The sequence below is a fragment of the Bos taurus genome, chromosome 21 (genome assembly GCF_002263795.3).
Source record: "Bos taurus isolate L1 Dominette 01449 registration number 42190680 breed Hereford chromosome 21, ARS-UCD2.0, whole genome shotgun sequence".
Taxonomy (NCBI): domain Eukaryota; kingdom Metazoa; phylum Chordata; class Mammalia; order Artiodactyla; family Bovidae; genus Bos; species Bos taurus.
In genome coordinates this window covers 5025944-5050925 of record NC_037348.1, presented here as the reverse complement: position 1 = coordinate 5050925, position 24982 = coordinate 5025944, and the positions used below count along the sequence as shown (strand labels likewise).

Genomic DNA, 24982 nt, shown 5'->3' with positions numbered 1-24982 from the left:
AATATGCAGCCTTGTTGTACTCCTTTCCCAATTTGGAACCAGTCCATTATTCCATGTCCAGTTCTAACTATTGCATCTTGACCTGCATACATATTTCTCAGGAGGCAAGTAAGGTGGTCTGGGATTTCCATCTATGAAGAATTTTCCACAGTTTGTTGCGATCCACACAGCCAAAGGCTTTAGTGTAGTCAATGAAACAGCAGTAGATGTTTTTCTGGAATTCTCTTGCTTTTTCTATGATCCAACAGATGTTGGCAATTTGATCTCTGGTTCCTCTGCCTTTTCTAAATCCAGCTTGAACATTTGGAAGTTCTCGGTTCACATACTGTTGAAGCCTAGTTTGGAGAATTTTGAGCATTACTTTGTTAGCATATGAGATGACTGCAATCGTGTGGTAGTTTGAGCATTCTTTGGCATTGACTTTCTTTGGGATTGGAATGAAAACGGACATTTTGCAGTTCTGTGGCCACTGCTGAGTTTTCCTAATTTGCTGGCATATTGAGTGCAGCACTTTAACAGCCTCATCTTTTAGGATTTGAAATAAGTCAGCTGGAATTCCATCACTTCCACTAGCTTTGGTCCTAGTGATGCTTCCTAAGATCCACTTGACCTCGCAACCAAGATGTCTGGCTCTAGGTGAGTGATCACACAATCATGGTTATCTGGGGCATTAACATCTTTTTTGTGTAGTTCTTCTGTTTATTCTTGCCACCTCTTATTAATATGCTCTGCTTCTGTTAGGTCCATACATTTTCTGTCTTTTACTGTGCCCCTCTTTGCATGAAATGTTCTCTTGGTGTCTCTAATTTTCTTGAAGAGATCTCTAGTCTTTCCCATTCTATTGTTTTCATCTATTTCTTTGCATTGATCACTGAGGAAGGCTTTCTTATCTTTCCATACTATTCTGCACATTCAGATGGATATATCTTTCCTTTTCTCCTTTGCCTTTTGATTCTCTTCTTTTCTCAGATATTTGTAAGACCTCCTCAGTCAACGATTCTGCATTTTTGCCTTTTTTTTTTTCTTGGGGATGATCTTGATTATTGTCTTCTGTACAATGTCATGAACCTCAGTCCATAGTTCTTCAGGCACTCTATCACATCTAATCCCTTGAATCCATTTTTTGCTTCCACTGTTCAATCATAAGGAATTTGATTTAGGTCATACCTGAATGGTCTAGTGCTTTTCTCTACTTTCTTCAATTTAAGCCTGCATTTGGCAATGAGGAGTTCATTATCTGAGCCCCAGTCAGCTCCTGGTCTTGTTTTTGCTGACTGTATAGAGCTTCTCCAACTTTGGCTGCAAAGAATATAATCAATCTAATTTCAGTATTGACCATCTGGTGATGTCCATGTGTAGAGTCTTCTCTTGTGTTGTTGGAAGAGGGTGTTTTCTATGACCAGTGCATTCTCTTGGCAAAACTGTTAGCCTTTGCCTTGCTTAATTTTGTACTCCAAGGCCACACTTGTCTGTTACTCCAGGTATCTCTTTACTACCTTCCTATGCATTCCACTTTCTTATGATGAAAAGAACATCTTTTTATGGTGTTATTTCTAGAAGATCTTGTAGGTCATCATCGAATTGTTCAACTTCAGCTTCTTCGGCATTAGTGGTAGGGGCATAGACTTGGATTACTGTGATATTGAATGGTTTTCTTGGAAATAAACAGAGATCATTCATCGTTTTTGAGATTACACCCAAGTACTGCATTCTGGCCTGTTTTATTGACTATGAGGGCTACTCCATTTCTTCTAAGGGATTGAGAGCCCACAGTTGGTCTTCTGAATTAAATTCTCCCATTCACATCCATTTTAGTTCACTGACTCCTAAAATATCAATGTTCACTCTTCCCCTCTACTGTTTGACCACATCTAATTTACCCTGATTCACAGAGCAAACATTCCAGTTCTATGCAATAATGTTCTTTACAGCATCAGACTTTGCTTTTATCACCAATCATATCCATAACTGGGTGTTGTTTTTTCTTTGGCTGAGCCTCTTCATATTTCCTGAGCTAGTTCTCTGCTCTTCTCTAGTTGCATATTGGGCACCTACCAATCTGGAGAGTTCATCTTTCAGTGTCAAATCTTTTTGCCTTTTCATACGGTTCATGGGGTTCTCAAGGCAGGAATACTGAAGTATTCCTTCAAAAGTAAGTCCTTCAAAAAGACTTATACCAGCACCACCCTGCTGCTAGGGTTCTGCCAGGATTGTGTTCAGTGTCCCTGACCCCACAATAGGCCCTGCCTCTGCCAGAGACTCCTGGACACTCACAGGCAAGTCTGGCTTACTCTCTTGTGGTGTCACTGCTCCTTTCTCATGGGTCCTGGTTGCACAAAATTTTGTTTGTGCCCTCCGAGAATCTGTTTCCTCACACCTGTGGAAATTCTGTAATCAAATCCCACAGGTCTTTGAAGTCAAGTTCCTGAGGGTTCTCCATCCCGTTCTCAGATCCCCAGGTTGGGGAATTTGTTGTGGGCCCTAGAACTTTTGCAGCAGTGTGAGAACTTCTTTGATATAATTGTTATCCAGCTTGTGGCTCTATACCCAGTGGCTCTATGGTGGGGCTAATGGTGACCTCCTCCATGAGGATTTATGTGACAGTGCCTCCCAGGTTTGTTGCAGCCAGAGTCCCTGTGCCTGAGACAGCCACTGCTGAGCCATGCCTCCACAGGATACACTCAAACACTCAAAGGCAGATCTGGTTCAATCTCTTGTGGAGTCTGTGGATCCTGGTGCCCACAAGGTTTTAATGTAAATGGTCCTCAGTATGTGTAGTTCTCTAATTTTTTCATATCCAAGGTTCTGCATACAGGGATTCAGCCAACTGGGGTTGCATAGTACTGTAGTATTTACTACAGAAAAAAAATCAAAATTTCAGTGAACTTGTACAGTTTAAACTGAGTTGCTTAAGGGTCAATTGTATTTGAATAATATTTACATTGTATTCACAACTATTTACATAGCATTTACAATATATTAGGTATTATAGGTAATTTAGAGATGATTTAAAATATATAGAAGGATGTATGTTAAATGCAGGCATTAGGCCATTTTATGTAGTGGGGTTGAGCATCTGGTATATTGATACCTTTAGGGATGTGGGAATCAATCCCCATGGATACAAAGTAGCAACTTCAGTTATCTATTTTAGAATTCTATCAAAAAATTCAGACTGTTCTTAAAATTAATAGAGCTCTTCAATGAATTTAGTAGTTTCAGGTTACAAAATTAACACCCAGAAATCTGTTGCATTTCTATACACTAACAAAAGATCAGAAAGAGAAATTCAAGAAACAATTCCATTTATCATCTCATTAAAAAGAATAAAATACCTCAAAATAAACCTGTCCAGGAGACAAAGGGGGCTTTCCCAGTGGCTCAGCGGTAAAGAACTCTGCCTGCAACATAGGAGATCCAGGTGTGATCCCTGGGTCAGGAAGATCCCCTGGAGAAGGGAATGGCTACCCACTCCAGTAATTTTTCCTGGAGAATTTCATGGACCAGAGGAGCCTGGCAGGCTACAGTCCATGGGGTACAAAAGAGTTGAACACTACTGATTGGCTATCACACACACACAAGATGACAAAAGAACTGTACTCTGAAAACTATAAGAGCCTGATGAAAGAAATAGAAGAAGACATAAGCAAATGGTAAGATATATCATGTTCTTGGATCAGAAGAATCAATATTGTCAAAATGACTATACTACCCAAGGTGATCTACAGATTCATTGCAATCCCTATCTAATTTGCAATGGCATTTTTTCACAGAGCTAGAACAAAAAAATCTTAAAATTTGTATGGAGAAACAAAAGACCCTGAATAGCCAAAACAATCTTGAGAACCAGACATTGTGAAATTCCTAGAGGAAAACATAGGCAGAACATTCTCTGAAATAAATCTCAGCAATATATTTTTCAATCTATTATTCCCAGAATAATGGAAATAAAAACAAAAGTAAACAGTTGGGTCCTACTTAAACTCAAAGGGCTTCCCTTATGGCTCAGCTGGTAAAGAATTTGCCTGCAATGTGGGATAACTGAGTTCAATCCCTGGGTTGGGAAGATCCCCTGGAGAAGGCAAAGGCTACCCACTCCAGTATTCTGGCGTGGAGAATTCCATGGACTGTACAGTCCATGGGGTCACAAATAGTTGGACATGACTGACATGACTGAATGACTTCCTTTTTTTTTAAACTCAAAAGCTTTTGCACAGTGAAAAAACCAAACAAAAGGAAAAGACAACTCACAGAATGGCAGAAATTATTTGCAAATGGGGTGAGCAACAAGGAATTAATCTCTAAAATTTACAACAGCTCATGACACTTAACAGTATCAAAACAATCAACCCAATAAAAAATAGGGCAGAAGACTTAAATAGAAATTTCACCAAAGAAAGCATACAGATGGTCAAGAGGCACATGCAAAGATGTTCAACATCTCTAATTATTACAGAAATGCAAATAAAAACTACAATGAGATATCACCTCACACCAGTCAAAAATGGCTATCATCAAAAAACCCACAAGCAATAAATACTGGAGAGGGTGTGGAGAGAAGGGACCCCTCCTACACTGTTGATGAGAATGTAAATTGATACAGTCGATATGGAGAACAGATGGAAGTTCCTTAAAAACAAACAAACAAACAAACTAAAAATAGAGCTATCATATGACCCTGCAATTCCACTCCTGGGCATATATCCAGAGAAGGACATGTTCCAAAAGGATGCATGCACCCCAATGCAGCACTGTTTATAAGAGCCAAGACATGGAATTCTATTTTAGAATTCTTTTAGGTTACTTCTTTTAGGAAGTAACCTAAAAGCCTGTCAACAGAAGAATGGACAAATAAGATCTGGTACATATAGGCAATGAATATTAGCCATTAAAAAGAATGAAAGAATGTCATTTGCAGCAACATGGAAGGACCTAGAGACTGTCATATGGAGTGAAGTCAGACAGAGAAGGAGAAATATCATGCAACATCCCTTGTATGTGGAATCTAAAAAGAAATGATATAACGAACTTATACTTACAAAAGAGGAAAAGATTCACAGATATAGAGAATGAACTTATAGTTGCTGGGGGGAAAGATGGGGGAAAGGGATAGAGAGTTAGGAATGGGAATGTACACACTGTTATATTTAAAATGGATAACAAACAAGGGCCTACTGTATAGCACATGGACCTCTTCTCAGTGTTATGTGGCAGACTGTACAGGAGAGGAGTTTGGGGAAGAATGGATTCATGTATATTTATGAATGAGTCTCTTTGCTGCTCACCTCAAACTATTAGAACATTGTCAATTGGCTATACCCTAATACAAAATAACAAGTTAAAAAAACTCAGACTGTTCTTTAAGGATATTTACTCAGTTCAGTTCAGTTCAGTTTCTCAATCATGTCCAATTCTTTGCGACCCCAGGAATCACAGAATGCCTGGCCTCCCTGTCCATCACCAACTCCTGGAGTTTACTCAAAGTCATGTCCATCGAGTCAGTGATGCCATCCAGCCATCTCATCCTCTGTCGTCCCCTTCTCTTCCTGCTCCCAATACCTCCCAGCATCAGGGTCTTTTCCAATGAGTCAACTCTTCACATGAGGTGGCCAAAGTATTGGAGTTTCAGCTTTAGCATCAGTCTTTCCACTGAACATCCAGGACTGATCTCCTTTAGAATGGACTGGTTGGATCTCCTTGCAATCCAAGGGACTCTCAAGAGTCTTCTCCAACACCACAGTTCAAAAGCATCAGTTCTTCAGCACTCAACTTTTTTCACAGTCCAACTCTTACATCCATAAGTGTTGTGAGAGGGCATCAGAGGGCATACACACTGAAACCATAATCACAGAAAACTAGCCAATCTGATCACATGGACCACAGCCTTGTCTAACTCAATTAAACTAAGCCATGCCATGTGGGGCCACCCAAGACGGATGGGTCATGGTGGAGAGGTCTGACACAATGTCATCAATGGGAGAGGGAATGGCAAACCACTTCAGTATTCTTGCCTTGAGAACCCCATGAACAGTAGGAACAGGCAAAATGTTAGGATACTGAAAGAGGAACTCCCCAGGAAGTGCCCAATATGCTACTGGAGATCAGTGGAGAAATAACTCCAGAAAGAATGAAGGGATGGAGCCAAAGCAAAAACAATACCCAGTTGTGGATGTGCCTGGTGATAGAAGCAAGGTCCGATGCTGTAAAGAGCAATATTGCATAGGAACTTGGAATGTCAGGTCCATGAATCAAGGCAAATTGGAAGTGGTCAAACAGGAGATGGCAAGAGTGAATGTCAACATTCTAGGAATCAGGGAACTAAAATGGATGAATTTAACTCAGATGACCATTATATCTACTGGTGGGCAGAAATCCCTTAGAAGAAATGGAGTAGCCACCATGGTCAACAAAAGAGTGTGAAATGCAGTACTTGGATGCAATCTCAAAAACGACAGAATGATCTCTGTTCGTTTCCAAGGCAAACCATTCAATATCACAGTAATCCAAGCCTATGCTCCAACCAGTAATGCTGAAGAAGCTGAAGTTGAACGGTTCTATGAAAACCTAGAAGACCTTTTAGAACTAACACCCAAAAAAGATGTCCTTTTCATCATAGGGGACTGGAATGCAAAAGTAGGAAATCAAGAAACACCTGGAGTAACAGGCAAATTTGGCCTTGGAGTACAGAATGAAGCACGGCAAAGGCTAATAGAGTTTTGGCAAGAGAATGCACTGGTCATAGCAAACACCCTCTTCCAACAACACAAGAGAAGACTCTACACATGGACATCACCAGATGGTCAACACTGAAATCAGATTGATTATATACTCTGCAGCCAAAGATGGAGAAGCTCTATACAGTCAGGAAAAAGAAGACCAGGAGCTTACTGTGGCTCAGATCATGAGCTCCTTATTGCCAAATTCAGACTTAAATTGAAGAAAGTGGGGAAAACCACTAGACCATTTAGGTATGACCTAAATTAAATCCCTTATGATTATACAGTGGAAGCGAAAAATAGATTTAATGGACTAGCTCTGATAGACAGAGTGCCTGATGAACTAAAGATATTTACTACTAATTATTAAAATTCACATCTTAATCTAGTCATATGAAGCAAGTTATTATGGTGTTTTAAAAGTCAATAAATTATTTATATTAGCAAATAACTAGATCAGAAGAAAAACTGACTTGAAACCAATCTACTCCCCAAATCCTGTTAGAAAAAAATGAATTGCAAAATAGTGAACCATAGATCCTTATTTGGGAATTACCAGAAAACAAATAATAAACATCCATAAAACAAAAAAATATATTTAAAGACATTAATAGGTGAAGCATCTCTTTCATCTAAATACATGTGTTATAATATGCATATAATGCTCACTTAAAATGAAATTGGTGGATAATTATTGGGCTCAATATATTGAAAAAAGACACAAAGTTTGAAGGAAAGGAAGAAGCTAGAAACTGAAATTCAAAGGACATTTCACATCAGCTTTTTGTTTTGTATATTATCTATAGTATCTCATGTTCATCATGTATGTGGAAAGCTGTAGAACTCTTACCATTAGTGAAATTGGTTTATATAAATCTGGTCAGTGATGAGAGGATTTATGGACATAATGCCAACATGGTCTCAATTTAAAAGTATAAGACAATTCTAATCACCCTTTCCCCATTGCAATTAAAACATTGAACATTTTTGACTTTTAGATCAGCTGTTTTGCCTCAAATATCACTTAGGAATCATGGCTGCCTGAGTATAATTAGCTAAAACACACACAGGAAGGAATTCTACATGAAAGGTATGCCTTAGGCATCAAGGGAAAAAGTCAGAGGTTTTTTTTTTTTTTTTTTTGAGAATTACACTTCTTTAAGTTATCTCTTACCTGCTGATGTTTGCACAATTTCCGTGGTGTTTCTGAGGCCCATGAAATCAAACTGATAAAGCCGCCAGGATTTCTGATCAGCTGCCTCAACTGAGTTTTTTCTCCATCTATAAATCATTTCTTCTTTGGGGTAGCCATCTAAAAATGCAAAACAAATATTAGTGCTTGAAGACATAGGATTGTAACACATCAAAGTCAAAATTACAATTCTGATCACTTAATAGGAGTTGACATTTTAGTCCATATTTAATCATTAACTTTTCCTCATATGCATAGAAACTCCAAAAATGAATGGGAAGTGGCTACTTAACCCAGAAGATTTTTGCTGCAGATCTTCACGATCAACAAAATGTGAACAACCACATGCCATGTCTGTGTGAACATAGAATATATCTCTCAGTGTGGAAGGCTTGGTTGTAGTTGACATTCAAAGTATAGACCTTATCTAACTTCCTGGCTCACTCTCACCAGACCTTCAAAACTTTTCCAGAGCTGAGTCTGTCTAGATCTCAGGAAAGACAAATTTACTTTTTTATTATAAACTTTATTATATATATATATATATAGCTTTTATTATTTATTACATATTTACATTTATTATTATTATTGAAGCATAGTTGATGTACAATATTATGTAATTTGTTGTTGTTGTTCAGTGGCCAAGTTTTGTCCAACTGTTTGCGACCCCATGGACTGCAGCATGCCAAGCTTCCCTGTCCATCACCAACTCCCAGAGCTTGCTCAAACTCATGTCCATCAAGTCGGTGATGCCATTCAACCATCTCATCCTGTGTCAAACCTTTCTCCTCCTGCTTTCAATCTTTCCCAGCATCAGGGTCTTTTCCAAGGAATCAGTTCTTCACATCAGGTGGACAAATTACTGGAGTTTCAGCTTCAGCATCAGTCCTTCCAATGAATATTCAGAACTGATTTCCTTTAGGATTGACAAGTTTGATCTCCTTGCAGTCTAAGGAACACTGAAGAGTCTTCTCCAACACCACCACAATTCAAAAGCATCAATTCTTCAGTGCTCAGCTTTCTTTATGGTCCAACTCTCACATCCATACATGACTACTGGAAAAACCATAGCTTTGACTAGATAGACTTGTCACAAAGTACTGTCTCTGCTTTTTATTATGCTGTCTAGGCTGGTCATAGCTTTTATTCCAAGGAGCATGCATCTTTTAATTTAGTGGCTACAGTCCCCATCTGCCGTGATTTTGGATCCCAAGAGAATAAAGTCTGTCACTGTTTTCATTGGTTCCCCATCTATTTGCCATGAAATGATGGGAACGGATGCCATGATCTTAGTTTTTTAAATGTTGAGTTTTAAGCCACCTTTTTCACTCTCCTCTTTCACTTTAATCAGGAGGCTCTTAAGTTTCTGTTCACTTTCTGCCATAAGGGTGGTGTCGCCTGCATATCTGAGGTTATTGATATTTCTCCCAGCAATTTTGATTCCAGCTTGTGCTTCATCCAGCCCGGCATTTCACATAATGTGCTCTGCATATAAGTTAAATAAGCAGGATAATAATATACAGCCTTCAGTCACTCAGTTGTGTCTGACTCTTTGCGACCCCATGGACTGCAAAAACAACAACAACAACAAAAACTTTTTTGTATAATTCTTCTGTTTATTCTTGGCACCTCTTCTTAATATATTCTGCTTCTGTTAGGTCCATAACATTTCTGTCCTTTTTTATGCCTGTCTTTGCATGAAATGTTCCCTTGGTATCTCTAATTTTCTTGAAGAGATCTCTAGTCTTTCCCATTCTATTGTTTTCCTCTATTTCTTTGTGTTGATCACTGAGGAAGGCTTCTTATCTCTCCTTGCTATTCTTTGGAACTCTGCATTCAAATAGGTATACCTTTCCTTTTCTCTTTTGCTTTTCACTCCTCTTCTTTTCTCAGCTATTTGTAAGGCCTCCTCAGGCAACCATTTTGCCCTTTTGCATTTTTTTATTGGGGATAGTCTTAATCACTGCCTTATGTACAATGTCACAAATCTCTGTCCATAGCTCTTCAGGCACTATATCAGATCTAATCCCTGGAATCTATTTGTCACCTCCACTGTATAATCGTAAGGGATTTGACTTAGCTCATACCTGAGTGGTCTAGTGGTTTTCCCTACTTTCTTCAATATAAGTCTGAATTTGGCAATAAGGAGTTCGTGATCTGAGCCACAGTCAGCTCCTGTTCTTCTTTTTGCTGACTGTATAGAACTTCTCCATCTTTAGCTGCAAAGAATCTAATCAATCTGATTTTGGTATTGACCATCTGGTGATGCCATGTGTAGGCTCATCTTTTGTGTTGTTGGAAGAGGGTGTTTGCTATGACCAGAGTGTTCTCTTGGCAAAATACTGTTGGCCTTTGCCCTGCTTCATTTCGTACTCCAAGGCCAAACTTGACTGTTACTCCAGGTATCTCTTGACTTCCTACTTCTGCATTCCAGTCCCCTATGATGAAAAGGACATTTTTTTGGGGTGTTAGTTCTAGAAGGTCTTGTAAGTCTTCATGGAACCATTCAACTTCAGCTTCTTTGGCATTATTGTTTGATGCATAGACTTGGATAACTCTGATATTGAATGGTTTGCCTTGGAAATGAACAGAGATCATGCTGTCATTTTGGTCAATGCACCCAAGTACTGCATTTTGGACTCTTTTGTTGACTGTGAGGGTTATTCCATTTCTTCTAAGGGATTCTTGTCTACAGTAGTAGATATAATGGTCATCTGAATTAAATTTGCCTGTTCCAGTCCTTTAGTTCACTTATTCCTAAATAGTCAGTGTTCACTCTTGTCATCTCCTGTTTTACCACTTCCAATTTACCTTGATTCATGGACGTAACATTCCTGGTTTCTATGCAATATTGTTCTTTATAGCATTGGACTTTACTTCCATCACCAGTCACATCCACAGCTGGGCGCTGTTTTGGCTTTGACTCCATCTCTTCATTCTTTTTGGAGTTATTTATCCACTCTTCTCCAGTAACATATTGGGCACCTACCAACCTAGTGAGTTCATCTTTCATTTTCATACCTTTTTGCCTTTTCATACTGTTCACGGTGCTCTGAGAGCAAGAATGCTGAAGTGGTTTGCCATTCCCTTCTCCAGTGGACCATGTTTTGTCAAAACTCTCCACTTTGACCCATTCATCTTGGGTGGCCCTATGTGGCATGGCTCATAGTTTCTTTGAGTTAGACAAGGCTGTGGTCCATGTGATCAGTTTGATTAGTTTTCTGTGATTGTGGTTTTCATTCTGTCTGCCCTCTGATGGATAAGGATAAGAGACTTATGGAAGCTTCCTGATGGGAGAGAATTACTTTGGGGCAAACTAGGTCTTGTTTTGATGGGTGTGGCCATGATCAGTAAATCTTTAATCCAATTTTGTGTTCCCTCCCTTTTTTTGGCCTGAACCAAACTATGGTAGGGATACTGAAGCTAATGGTAACCTCCTTCATAAGGACTTGTTCAGGCATCCTTGTATTCAGTGCCTCTGACCCTGCAGCAGGCCACTCTATCCCTGCCTCCACCGGAGACTCCTGGACACTCATCAAGTCTGACTCAGTCTCTGTGGAGATACTGTTCCTTTCTCCTGGCTCCCAGTGCACACAAGGTTTTGTTTGTGCCCTCCAAGAGTCTGTTTCACCCGTCCTGTGGAAGTTCTGTAATCAGGTCCCCCTGGCCTCCAAGATCAAAGGGGTTTTCAGTCCCTTTTGAGTACCATCTACAAAATTTAAGTTTCACATGCTCATGTAAAATATGAAAGTAATCTGCATCTTATGTTATAGCTGTAAAAAGAAATTTGGAAAATACTACAGTTGTTACTATGCTAAATTGCTTCACTTTCAACAGTTCAGAGAACAAAGTATGAACAAATGTACTCATTTTAAAAACTAATCACCCTAATGTGGGCCTGGAGAACAGAAAGAGACATGAATGAACTCACTGAGATGGGGAAAATACAGATTCTCTATCTTATTTTTGGTGATGATTGCATGTAGGTTACAAATGTGAAAATGTTTGCATTTTATAGCACCTAAATTATGATCTCAAAAGAAATTCAACTCTGTCTTTTTAGGTCATGGACAGGGAAACATGGCCACTAACTTACATCTTACCAGATATTTCTCAATATAGCTCTCATTTCATCTTTTATCATCTAGAATCAATGTCTTATACTAAACTGATGTTGATCAAAACACACACAAAAAAGCTCTAATTTTAACTACATTTAATAATTAAAAGGCTATTTTTGCTAAGTTATTTATAAATGTTATAGTTTAATATGAAATGAAATTTCTGTTTAAGAGTTTTACAAATCTTTCAGAAGAATATTTTATTGATTTCTTTTGGAATTTCAAGTCCAAAAGAAATATATAAAATATATAAACAGTCAGTTTGGATAACAAGATATAATCTAAAAGACAATCCAAGATACAGGCTTGGTTTGTGGAAAAGTTAACTTTGTTACCTTACTCTACACTCTTTAGCATTGTGTGACTTTGACTACATATAGCTAGTATCTTCATCATGCCAGATTTCAAAATATTCAGTGAAGTTATATAAACTTTAGGAAAGAATTTGTAACATGAGCTTGTGAAATGTCAAACTAATTATAAAAAGATCATATCCCCCAAATCCGAATAGGTATGTCTAGAACTTCACACTCTATATGCCTGCCACTATTGATACCTCTGAAATATTCATTTCTCTCTGCTCTAAAAGTTTGTTCAAGTAATTTTGTATTTGAGCCTTACTATCCCAGGAATGTTCATGGCCATATACATACATATATATATATATATATATATATATGTGTGTGTGTGTGTGTGTGTGTGTGTGTGTGTGTGTGTATTTAAAGCTTTCCTAACAGCTTTTTAAAATATTTTCCAAAATCAGGGCTGAATACTGAATCAATTCTGTAAAATACTGCTGAAAATCCTCTTATGAAAATGCATACCAAGGAGTACAACATCGCTGTTTTTTGTCACCCTGTTTATTTAACTTATACACAGAGGGCATCTTGGGAAATGCCAGGCTGAATGAGTTACAAACTGGGATCAAGTTTGCCTGGGGAAATATCAACAACCTCAGATGCAGATGATACAATGGCAGAACATGAAGAGGAACAAAGAACCTCATGATGAGGGTAAAGGAGAAGAGTAAATAAGCCAGATTAAAACTTGATATTAAAAAAACTAAGATTATGGCATCCAGTCCCATCACTTCAGCAAGTAGATGGGGAAAATGTGGAAACATTGACTGATTTCCTCTTCTTGGGTTCTAAAATCAATGTGGATGGTAACTGCAGCCTTGAAGTTAGAAGATGATTGCTTCTTGGCAGGAAAGCTATGACAAACATAGACAGTGTGTTAAAAAGCAAATATATCATTTTTGCCAACAAAGTTCCATATTGTCAAGGCTATGGTCTTTCCAGTAGTCATGTACAAATGTGAGAGCTGGACCATAAAGAAGGCAGAGTACCAAAGAATTGATGCCTTCAGACTGTGGTGCTGGATAAGACTCTTGAGATTCCCTTGGACAGCAAGAAGATCAAACCAGACACTCTTAAAGGAAATCAACCTTGAATATTCATTGGAAGTACTGATGTCAAAGCTGAAACTCCAATAATTTGGCTACCTGATGCAAACACCCAACTCATTGCAAAAGACCTTTATGCTGGGAAAGATTGAAGGCAGAAGGAAAAAAGGGCAAAAGAGGATGAGATGATTGGATGGCATCACTGATTCAATGGGCATTAATTTGGGCAAACTCTGGGAGATGGTGTGGGACAGGGAAGACTGACATGCTGAAGCCCAGGGGTCACAAAGGGTCAGACACAAGTTGGTGACTGAACAACAACAAATATTTTCTATAAACATATTTAAATATTTACATTTAAATTAACCATACTCTTCTGAAGATGCATGCATTAACTTGAAAGAACAAAAGTAGTTGGAGTTTCAGAGGGCATGTGAATTTGGGAGGAAAATTTCAGTAATTTTCTTAGCCATTCAGTCCTTTTCCTATGCTTCTTCTTCCTGTTAATTACAACCACCACTACTTTCACTATCTTCTTCTTCTTTACCATAGTAATCATCATTATCACTATCACCACCACCATTAATATCATCATCATCACCACCACCATCATCATCATATTGCTTTCTGTAATGAGGCACCAGGCAATATTTCAAGACTTTCAATGTGCTAAGTCTCACAACAATCCTGGTGGCATAGGTATTGCTGTCTCCATCTTACAGATGAGAAAGTTGAAGCACAGAGATTCTGAGTCATGTACCTATGACAGAGCCAGAATAAAAACTTAGATTTTCTGACTTTAGGATCTCTATCTTCTCACTTATTGCACTACACTGTAGTTGCTATCATGGAGGCCTATACATAGAGGTTCTTCTAAAATCCTTGGAAGGGCACCGTAACTGTTTTTGAGTAATACTGAATAACTAGAGAAAACCTCCCATTCCCAATTGTTTCCTCTCTGTTGGCATTTTTCTTATATATTTAACGTACTGAAATTGAAAATTTTATATTAATCCCATTAGTCACTTTCATATTTATTTTGTATTTGTGTTTAATCATTCCTTAAAGCATACCCAGATAAATACTTTCAAATTTTAAATCTAATTATTTTATAGTTTCATTATATATTTCAATTAATAGTCATTTTGAAATTATTTTGGTCAAGGGTTTTCTACTTGATTGTCACGTTTCTGTGCAATCAGTGTGTGTGTGTGTGCATGAGTGTGTGATGTTAATGTATACTACATGATGTCAACCTTTTTTTTTCCTTTTTCCTTTTCTTTTCATTGATTTTCTGTTGAGCTAGAATTAATGTAAAATAACTTACCTTCTTTCCACAGCTGTCCCATCTTTTCATCTCTCTTACAAATTTATTTTCCTTACAAATTTTAAAATATATGTTTCACATAATTTTCAGGAGTTTTGTATTAGTAGGAGAAATAAGGTAAAGATATCAACTATATCTTCTCAGAAACAAAAGTCTCCAATTCATAAGTGCTTTTAAAGTGTATTATCTCATTTGAAAATATTTTAAAACTTTCCAGAGATATTTATGTTATTAAATGTTCCCTTCACTTATTTTTTATTGAGTTATAGTTGCCTTACAATATTGTATTAATTTTAGGTGTACAACATCGTGACTCAAAATTTTTATAGATTATACTTAAAGTTATTGTATAATAATGGGTATGTTCTCTGTGCAGTACAATATATCCTAAAACCGTATTTATTTTATATATAATAGTCTGTTTCTCTTAATCCCATATACCTATCTTGTCCCTCCTTCCCCCCTCCCCATTGGTAACTATTACTTAGTTCTCAATATCTATTAGTCTATATTTTTGTTGTTGTTTTATAAGTTCATTTACTTTATTTTTTAGATTCTACAGGTAACTTATGTTTGTCTTTCTCTGACATATTTCACTAAGCATAATACATATTGTTGCAACTTTCAAAATTTCATTCTTTTGTATGACTAAGATTCCATTGTGAGTGTGTATGTATACGTGTGTGTGTGTGTGTGTGTGTGTGTGTGTATAATTTTCCTTCTCCATTTGTTCATGAAAACTTAGGTTACTTTCATATTTTGGCTATTGTGAATAAAGCTGTCACAAACATTAGGGTTCATGTGTATTTTTGAATTAGAGTTTTCATTATCTTTGAATATAGGCCCAGGAGTGGAAGTTCTGCATCATAGGAAACTATTTTTTAGTTTTTGAGTAAACTCCATAATCTTCTTTAAGTGGGTATACCAATTAATATTCTCACAAACAGTGTACAAGGGATCCCTTTTCTCCCCACACTAGCCAACATTTGATATGTGTCTTCTATTTAATGATAGTCATCCTGATGTGTATGAGGTTTCTTACTGCAGTTTTGATTTGCACATCTCTGATGATTATGTTGAATATCTTCTCATGAGACTTTTGCCATCTCTATGTAGCTTCTTTAGCATCTCTATATAGCATCTGTATAGCTTCTTTGGAAAAATGCCTATTCATGTCTATTGCCCTTTTTAAAAATCACAGTGTATGTTTTCTGACATTATATGAGCTATTTATATTTTTGGATATTAATCCCTTATCTCCCAAGTCATATCATTTAAAACTAAGTTCTCCCATTCAGTAGACTGTCTTTTCATTTTGTTAATAGTTTCCTTTTCTGTGAAAATCTTTATAGTTTTATTAGTTCAAACTTGTTTATTTTTTGCTCTTGCTTTATTTGCCTTAGGGGATAGATTTAAAAAATACTGCTGCATTTTTTGTCATAAAGTATCTTGCCTGTATTTTCTTCTAGGAGTTTTATGATTTCCCATCTTGCATTTGCATCTATATTCCAGTTTGAGTTTATTTTTGTATGTGGTAGGATAAAAATATTGTAACTTCATTTTCCCCATGTAGCTTTCCTGGTCTCCCAGCACTATTTATTGAAGAGACTGTCTTTTCCAAAATATATTATTGCTTCTTTTGTTATTGATTAATTGATCATAAGTGCATGCGTGTATTTCTGGGCTCTCTATTCTGTTCCATTAATCTCTGTATCAGTTTTTGTGCCAATACCATGCTGGTTTGATTACTGCAGCTTCATAATATAGTCTGAAGTCAGGGTCCATGATACCTCCAGCTCAATTCTAATTTCTCAAGAATGCTTTGGCTATCCAAGATCTTTTGCATTTCCCTACAATTTTCAAAATGATTTTTTCCAGTTCTGTGAAAAATGCCATTGGTATTTTGATAGGGATTGCATTTAATCTGTAGATTACCTTGGATAGTATGGTCATATCAAAATATTAATCTTTTATTCATCAACTGAGTTAATTTTCCATATTTTTGTGTTACCTTCATTTTTTTTTTTACTAATGTCTCATAATTTTTGGAGTGTGTATGTGTGCTCAGTCACTTCAGTCATGTCCAACTTTTTGTGACCCTCTGGACTGCAGCCTTCCAGGCTCCTCTGTCCATGGGATTCTCCAGGTAAGAATACTGGAGTGGGTTGCCATTCCGTACTCCAGAGGATTTTCCCTATTCAGAGATCAAACCTATGTCTCCTGCATTGCAGACAACTTCTTTATCCACTGAGCCACCTGGGAAGCCAAATTTTTGAAGTGAGGGTCATTTACTTCTTAAGTTAGGTCAATTCCTAAGTATTTTAATCTTTCTTATGCAATTGTCAATGGGATTTCTTTTCAAACTTCTCTTTCTTAGAGTTCATTGTTAATGTATAGAAATACAACAGATTTCTGTGTATTAATTTTTTATCCTGCAACTTTACCAAATTCAGTGATAGTAGTAGTTCTTTGGTGCTGTATTTAGTGTTTCTATGTATAGTATCATATCATCTGCAAACAGTGACAGTTTCTGCAAACAGTGATAGTTTTACTTCTTTCTTTTGCATTTTTGTGCCTTTTATTTCTTTTGCTTGTCTGATTGCTATGGCAAGAACTTCCAACAGCATATTGTATACAAGTGGTGAAAGTAAGACTCTTTATCTTCTTCCTGATCTTAGAGAAAATACTTTAAGCTTTTCACTGTTGAATATAATGTTTTAGCTGTGGGGCTATCATATATGGTTTTTATATGTTGAGGTAGATTTCCTCATACCTTTTAAACCATAAATTAATGTTGAATTTTGTCAAAAGTTTTCCAGTATTTATTGACATGATCACTTGTTAATGTGGTGTATCACATTAATTGATTTGTTGATAATGAACCATCATTGCATCCCTGGGATAAATGTCATTTGATCATAGTGTGAGACCAGATCAGTCACTCAGTCGTGTCCGACTCTTTGCAACTCCATGAATCGCAGCACGCCAGGCCACCCTGTCCATCACCAACTCCCGAAGTTCACTCAGACTCACGTCCATCGAGTCAGTGATGCCATCCAGCCATCTCATCCTCTGTTGTCCCCTTCTCCTCTTGCCCCCAATCCCTCCCAGCATCAGAGTCTTTTCCAATGAGTCAACTCTTCGCATGAGGTGGCCAAAGTACTGGAGTTTCAGCTTTAGCATCATTCCTTCCAAAGAAATCCCAGGGCTGATCTCCTTCAGAATGGACTGGTTGGATCTCCTTGCAGTCCAAGGGACTCTCAAGAGTCTTCTCCAACACCACAGTTCAAAAGCATCAATTCTTCGGCGCTCAGCCTTCTTCACAGTACAACTCTCACATCCATACATGACCACAGGAAAAACCATAGCCTTGACTAGACGAATCTTTGTTGGCAAAGTAAGGTCTCTGCTTTTGTGTAGGGTCCTTTAAATGTATTGCTGGATTTAGTTTGCTATTATTTTATTGAGGATTTTCACATCTATGTTCATCAGTGATAATGACCTATAATCTTTTTTTTTTTTTGGTATTGTCTGCTTTTGATTTCAGGGTGATGCTGGCCTCATACGTTAAGTTTGTGAGCTGTCCTTCCTTTGCAAATTTTTGTAAGTTTCAGAAGGATATGTGTAAACTCTTCTCTAAATATTTGGTAATATTGACCTGGAAATCCATGTGGTCCTGGATTTTTGTTTGTTGGGAGTTTTTAAATTACTGATTCAATCTCATTGACTGGTCTGTTCACACATTTTATTTCTTGTTGGTTCTTTCTTCAGAGATTGTAGATTGCTAAGAATTTGTTAATTTCTTCCAGGTTAGAGTATAGTTGTTTGGAATAGTCTCTTATGATCTTTGGTACTTCTGTGATGTTGGTTGTAACTTCTTTTTCATTTCCGATTTTATTGATCTTGGCCCTTTTTTCTCTTGATGAGTCTGGCTAAACGATTTTTCCCCTCAACCTTTTCAAAGAGCCAACACGTAGTTTCATTAATCTTTTCTATTTTTGTAGTTTCTATTTTTTAATTTTTATGATTTCATACTTTCAATGACTTTGGGTTTTGCTTCTTTTTCTAGTTCCTTTACATGTTAGCTTAGGTTGTTTATTTGAGATTTTTCTCCACCCCCCTCCCCCACCCCAGGTAAGCTTGTATCACTATAAAATCCCCTCTTAGAATTGCTTTTGCTGCATCCCGTAAGTTTTTGGTAGCTGTGGGTTTTTTTGTTTGCTTTGGTGTTTTTTTTTTTTTTTTTAACTAACTTTACATAATTGTGTTAGTTTTGCCAAATATATTCCATGATCCACTGGTTGCTTGGTACCATATTGTTCAGACTGTACATCTTCGTACATCTTTGTGTTTGTTTCAGGTTTTGTTTCTATAGTTGATTTCTAGTCTCATTCAGTTCAGTTCAGTTCAGTTCAGTTGTTCAGTCATGTCCGACTTTTTGCAACCCCATGAATTGCAGCACGCCAGGCCTCCCTGTCCATCACCATCTCCCCGAGTTCACTCAAACTCACTTCCATTGAGTCGGTGATGCCATCCAGCCATCTCATCCTCTGTCATCCCCTTCTCCTCCTGCCCCCAATCCCTCCCAGCATCACAGTCTTTTCCAATGGGTCAACTCTTCACGTGAAGTGGCCAAAGTACTGGAGTTTCAGCTTTAGCATCATTCCTTCCAAAGAAATCCCAGGGCTGATCTCCTTTAGAATGGACTGGTTGGATCTCCTTGGAGTCCAAGGGATTCTCAAGAGTTTTCTCCAACACCACAGTTCAAAAGCATCAATTCTTCGATGCTCAGCTTTCTTCACAGTCCAACTCTCACATCCATACATGACTACTGGAAAAACCATAGCCTTGACTAGACGGACATTTGTTGGCAAAGTAATGTCTCTGCTTTTGAATATGCTATCTAGGTTGTTCATAACTTTTCTTCCAATAAGTAAGCATCTTTTAATTTCATGGCTGCAGTCACCATCTGCAGTGATTTTGGAGCCCCCCAAAATAAAGCCTGACACTGTTTCCACTGTTTCCCCATCTATTTCCAATGAAGTGATGGGACCAGATGCCATGATCTTCATTTTCTGAATGTTGCGCTTTAAGCCAACTTTTTCACTCTCCTCCTTCACTTTCATCAAGAGGCTTTTTAGTTCCTCTTCACTTTCTGCCATAAGGGTGGTGTCATCTGCATATCTGAGGTTATTGATATTTCTCCTGGCAATCTTGATTCCAGCCTGTTTCTTCCAGCCCAGCGTTTCTCATGATGTACTCTGCATAGAAATTAAATAAGCAAGGTGACAGTATAAAGCCTTGACGTACTCCTTTTCCTATTTGGAACCAGTCTCCATAGCTCAGGATTAAGCAAGTTTATAGATGGCATGAGGAATTCTGTAATGTTTTTTTCTTTACTCAAGACAGTTTAAAAATTATTGAAGCATGCAACTTATCACGAAAAAGTCACGCCAAAATAGTTTTTGTTTGTGTTTGTCTAATACGGAAAGGAGAAGGCAATGGCACCCCACTCCAGTACTCTTGCCTGGAAAATTCCACGGATGGAGGAGCCTGGTAGGCTGTAGTCCATGGGGTCGCTAAGAGTCGGACACGACTGAGCAACTTCACTTTCACTTTTCACTTTCATGCATTGGAGAAGGAAATGGCAGCCCACTCCAGTGATCTTGCCTGGAGAACCCCAGGGACAGGGGAGCCTGTTAGGCTGCCGTCTATGGGGTCACATAGAGTCAGACACGACTGAAGTGACTTAGCATAGCATAGCATAATATGGAAACGTTGAAACTAAAAATAAGTCAAATTAAACAGTGCATTTGAGAAAATTGTGGGCAAATTATTAGCGATGGTAATTTTTTTTTAATTAAAAAATTGTTTAAGTTATGATAATATAATATATATATTATATATATATAATATTATAATACCTGAATTTATCCAATAGTATTAATAATATTCAAATACTCACACTTATTCAATACTATTATAATACCTAAATTTGCCCAAATGTTAGTTCAGTTAGCAAGTTCAAATATTCTTGGATATAGCTGCAACTTCAGAGGTATGGTCACTGGGTAATCATAATAATGGCACATGGTCTAATTCCACAGAATGGACCTACATTCAGTGATTTTTGACTTCCTGTGATTCAACCAGTCATAATTACATTTCTCTCACTCCCTGTAAGTCAGAAACAGCCAATTAGAAAAACTCTGGGGAAAAAAACTCAAAAATAACCATGAAATTGCAAAGGACTTTCCAGAGAGCAACATTCAAATTATCACCATGACTTTTCAAACTTTACTATGCTAACTGTACTTTGTTTTCTAATTTCTTTTTGGAGGATGACATCTTTCATTTGACAAATCTTTTTGAAGGGGTTTTACCGTCCTTTTGGAAAGCTCCCATGTTGTCACCTGTGTCACATGACATAATCTGTCCTTGTCTCACAGCTCATCACATGTGCTCACATTGATGTTCCAGGGACTCACAGCAGATACGAGGATGTGAGACTGGGTCAAAAGGAGAGCAGCCACTACTGTATGGTGGCTGGCTCTGGGAGAATGGCATTTTCTGAAAGAAAACAGTCCCCTTTCATATTTTTATATTGATACATTTCCAGTGGTCATCCCATATTACACCTAAAAATTCTTGAGACACAGAGTAAGGAACAAGAGCTTTTGAGATTCATGGATGTGTGCTGGGTGGAGGGGTATGATTGACCAGAAGGAAAAAAAAAATCTTATAAGAGAAGCCATGATGGAGAGAGTATGGGGAGGATGTTGTGGACATTGGGACCAGAAGGGAGGGGCAGAAATATTGTAGAAATAGGAGAGTCAAAGAGAACTGAGGTCCTGGGGAGGCAACACTTGCTGCTCCCTCCTTTTGATTCACTCTCCCATGCCTGAGAGCCACATGAATCAAGAGATCCTCTAAAAGAATGTGTGCAGTCTAAATGCTCATCAATGCATCCTTTGCTGTAGTTTACATGTAACAATTTGCATCAATTTAGCTCACATAGAAATAATCTCTGAAAAAAACAAATACCCTATGATCACTCTTATATGTTGAACCTGAAAAACAATACAAAACAAAGCAAGGTCATAGATATAAAGAAACAATTGGTGGCTGCCATAGGCGGAGGGCAAAGTGTAGGACAAATGGGTGAAGGGGGTCAAAAGGCAAAAATAAAAAAAAATAACTTCCAATAGATAAGCTTGGATTATTTTTCTTTTGGTGATTTGGAGGCGGGGGGCGGGGCGGGGGGGAGGGGGAGAGGGGCGGGTAAGAGGCATAGGAAGAGAGTGAGTCCTGTTCAGTTCACACTGACTCCCATGAGAGGCACATTACATTGCCACAGAATCTCTGATGTTGATTGCTTCTCAGCAAGATAATGAGATGGAGTTTGTATTTTCTCAAATCACGAGACAACTGTGGAACATTGCTCAAGAGAATAAGCATGTGAATGGGGATACAATCTTAGGGGAAAAGGACTGCATTCCCAACAACCAACGCTGTATTAAATTAAACTATTTCCATTTCAATCACGGAGAGAATTGGTTAGAAAAATGAATGTGACTGTCAAAAATACTATTATTAAATGGTCGTGCGGTGCTTTTCTACAAATTGTAGTAAACACAAACAGCATGAATGTCAGTGTGATTCAGAAACATGAGGCATGATCAAATTATGAGCCATTTAGTTGCAGTTGAAGAATAAGAGAGACGTTTCTACTAAAAGTTGCCTTCCAGTGGACTGGTCACGATCTGCATTTGTTTGCCCTGAGAATGACACCTGGGTTGGGCAGACATTTTGGGTGCCTCAGGCCAGTGTCCAATATGTATCAGCAAAGAACTGTGATAAAATACCCATGCTCTTGGAATTCATTGGTTTTCCAATGTCCCATTGGCTTGATGGATGGTGGAAATGACTTTTTGAAAACGCAGGTGCAGTGCCAGGTAGGTGGCAATACTTTTCAGGATAAATGCAAGGTTCTCCAGGAGGTTGCATATAGTTTGAATCATCATCCAGTAGATGGTGGTATTTCTCTGATGGTAAGTTTACAGCTTCAGAAATCAAGAGATGGAGATGGGAATGGTACTATCATTATTATCCTTAGTGACCCACTAGTGAAATTTTTGCTTCTAGTTCTCATGACTTATATTCTGCAGGTCTAGAGATTTATCTTCCACAGGAGAGAACTATGATTCCATTGAATTGGAGGTTTAGATGGCCATCCAGCCACTTTGGTTTTCCATACTTCTGAATCATCAGGCAAGGAAGGAAATTACTGGCTGGAGTAATTGATTCTGACTGCTGAGGAGAAAGTGGATGACATCACTCCACAGTGGAGTTAAGGAAGTGTATGACTGGAATACAAGAGTATTCTGGATCCCCTAGGACATCTCAGTATTACCATGCTCTTTGGTGGAGGTTAATGAAAAACAGTCCAACACTAGCAGGGCTACTAACGGCTCAGTACTTTGTGAGAGAAGCTTTGGGTCACTCCACCAACTAAAGAACGATAACTATCTTAGATATTTGCTAAAGTCAAAGGGAATATGTAATAGAAGAAGGTCATTATAAATATCAGCAATGAATACTATTACAATAAAGAAGGCTGTAATTGTCTTGAGTATTCTTCCTTATTTTCTTATATGTTTCTGTAGCAAATATTTTTCTCTTATTCTCTAAAAGATAACATAAGATATATTGACTTTATATCACAGTATTAAAGTATTAGTAACTTTACAGTATTTCAGTTGCTGTTCAGTTGCTCAGTCATGTACTACTCTTTGAAAGTGCATGGACTATAGCTTCCCAAGCTTCCCTGTCCTTTAGTATCTCCCAGAGTGTGCTCAAACTCATGTCCATTGATTGATGATGCCATCCAACCATCTTATCCTCCTGTCACCCCTTGTCCTCCTGCTCACAACCTAAGTTGTTCTTGCTCAGTTGTACCCAACTCTTTGAGACTGCATGGACTGCAGCACACCAGGATTTGCTGTCATTCACTATCTCCCAGAGTTTGCTCAAACTCATGTCCCTTGAGTCAATTATGCCATCCAACCATCTCATTCTCTGTTGCCCCCTTCTCCTCCTGCCCTCAATCTTTCCCAGTATGAAGAGCTTTACCAGTGAGTCACCTCTTTGCATCAGGTGGCCAAAGTATTGAAGCTTCAGCATCAGTCCTTCCAATGAATATTCAGGGTTGATTTCCTTTAGGATTGATTAGTTTGATCTCCTGGCAGCCCAAGGGACTCTCAGAGTCTTCTCTAGCACCACAATCTGAAAGCATCAATTCTTCAGGGCTCAGTTTTCTTTAGATTACAATTCCCACATCCATACATGATTACTGGAAAAATGATAGCTTTGACTATATGGACATTTGTTGGTAAACTGATGATAAACTGATGACTGCTTTTTAAAGTGAAAGCGAAAGTGAAGTCGCTCAGTCATGCCCGACTTTTAGTGAGCTCATGGACTGCGGCCTACTGGGCTCCTCCGTCCATGGGATTTTCCAGGCAAAAGTACTGGAGTGGGTTGCCATTGCTTTCTGCTTTTTAAAACACAGTCTATTTGTCATACCTTTCCTTACAAGGAGTAAGCATCTTTTAATTTTGTGGCTGCAGTCATAGTCTGCAGTGAGTTTTGGAGCCCAAGAAAATAAAATCCCTCACTTCTTCCACTTTTTCCCCATCTATTGGCCACGAAGTGATGGGTCCTGTTGCCATGATCTTAGTTTTCTGTATGTTGAGTATTACATCAGCATTCTCACTGTCTTTCATCTTCATCAAGAGGCTCTTTAGTTTCTCTTCTCTTTCTGCCACTAGAATGGTATAATCTGCATGTTCACATTGTTGATATTTCTCCTGGCAATCTTGATTCCAGCTTGTCATTCGTCCAACCTGACATTTCACTTGATGTACTCTGCATACACAATGTAAATGTATGTATATTGATATACTTTGACAACCTGATGTGAGGAACTGACTCACTGGAAAGACCTTGATGCTGGGAAAGATTGAAGGCAGGAGAAGAAGGGCATGACAGAGGATGAGATGGTTGGATGTTATCACTGACTCAATGCACAAGAGTTTGAGAAAACTCTGGGAGTTAGTCAATTCAGTTCAGTTGCTCAGTCATGTCTGACTCTTTGCGACCCCATGAATTGCAGCATGCCAGGCCTCCCTGTCCATCACCAACTCCTGGAGTTCACTCAAA

The 24982-nt window shown here is 38.1% G+C and overlaps 1 protein-coding gene across 2 annotated transcripts in view; it reads right to left on the bottom strand.

Annotated features, from left to right (window-relative positions):
* The window catches only part of GABRG3 (gamma-aminobutyric acid type A receptor subunit gamma3), an 807126-nt gene that overhangs the window by 153617 nt on the left and 628527 nt on the right, over positions 1–24982 (bottom strand). For both annotated transcript variants that reach the window (XM_024982259.2, XM_059879249.1), the window contains exon 6: positions 7891–8028. In XM_024982259.2, coding sequence (XP_024838027.1) covers positions 7891–8028 — 138 coding nt within the window. The remainder of the gene's footprint in view (positions 1–7890; positions 8029–24982) is intronic.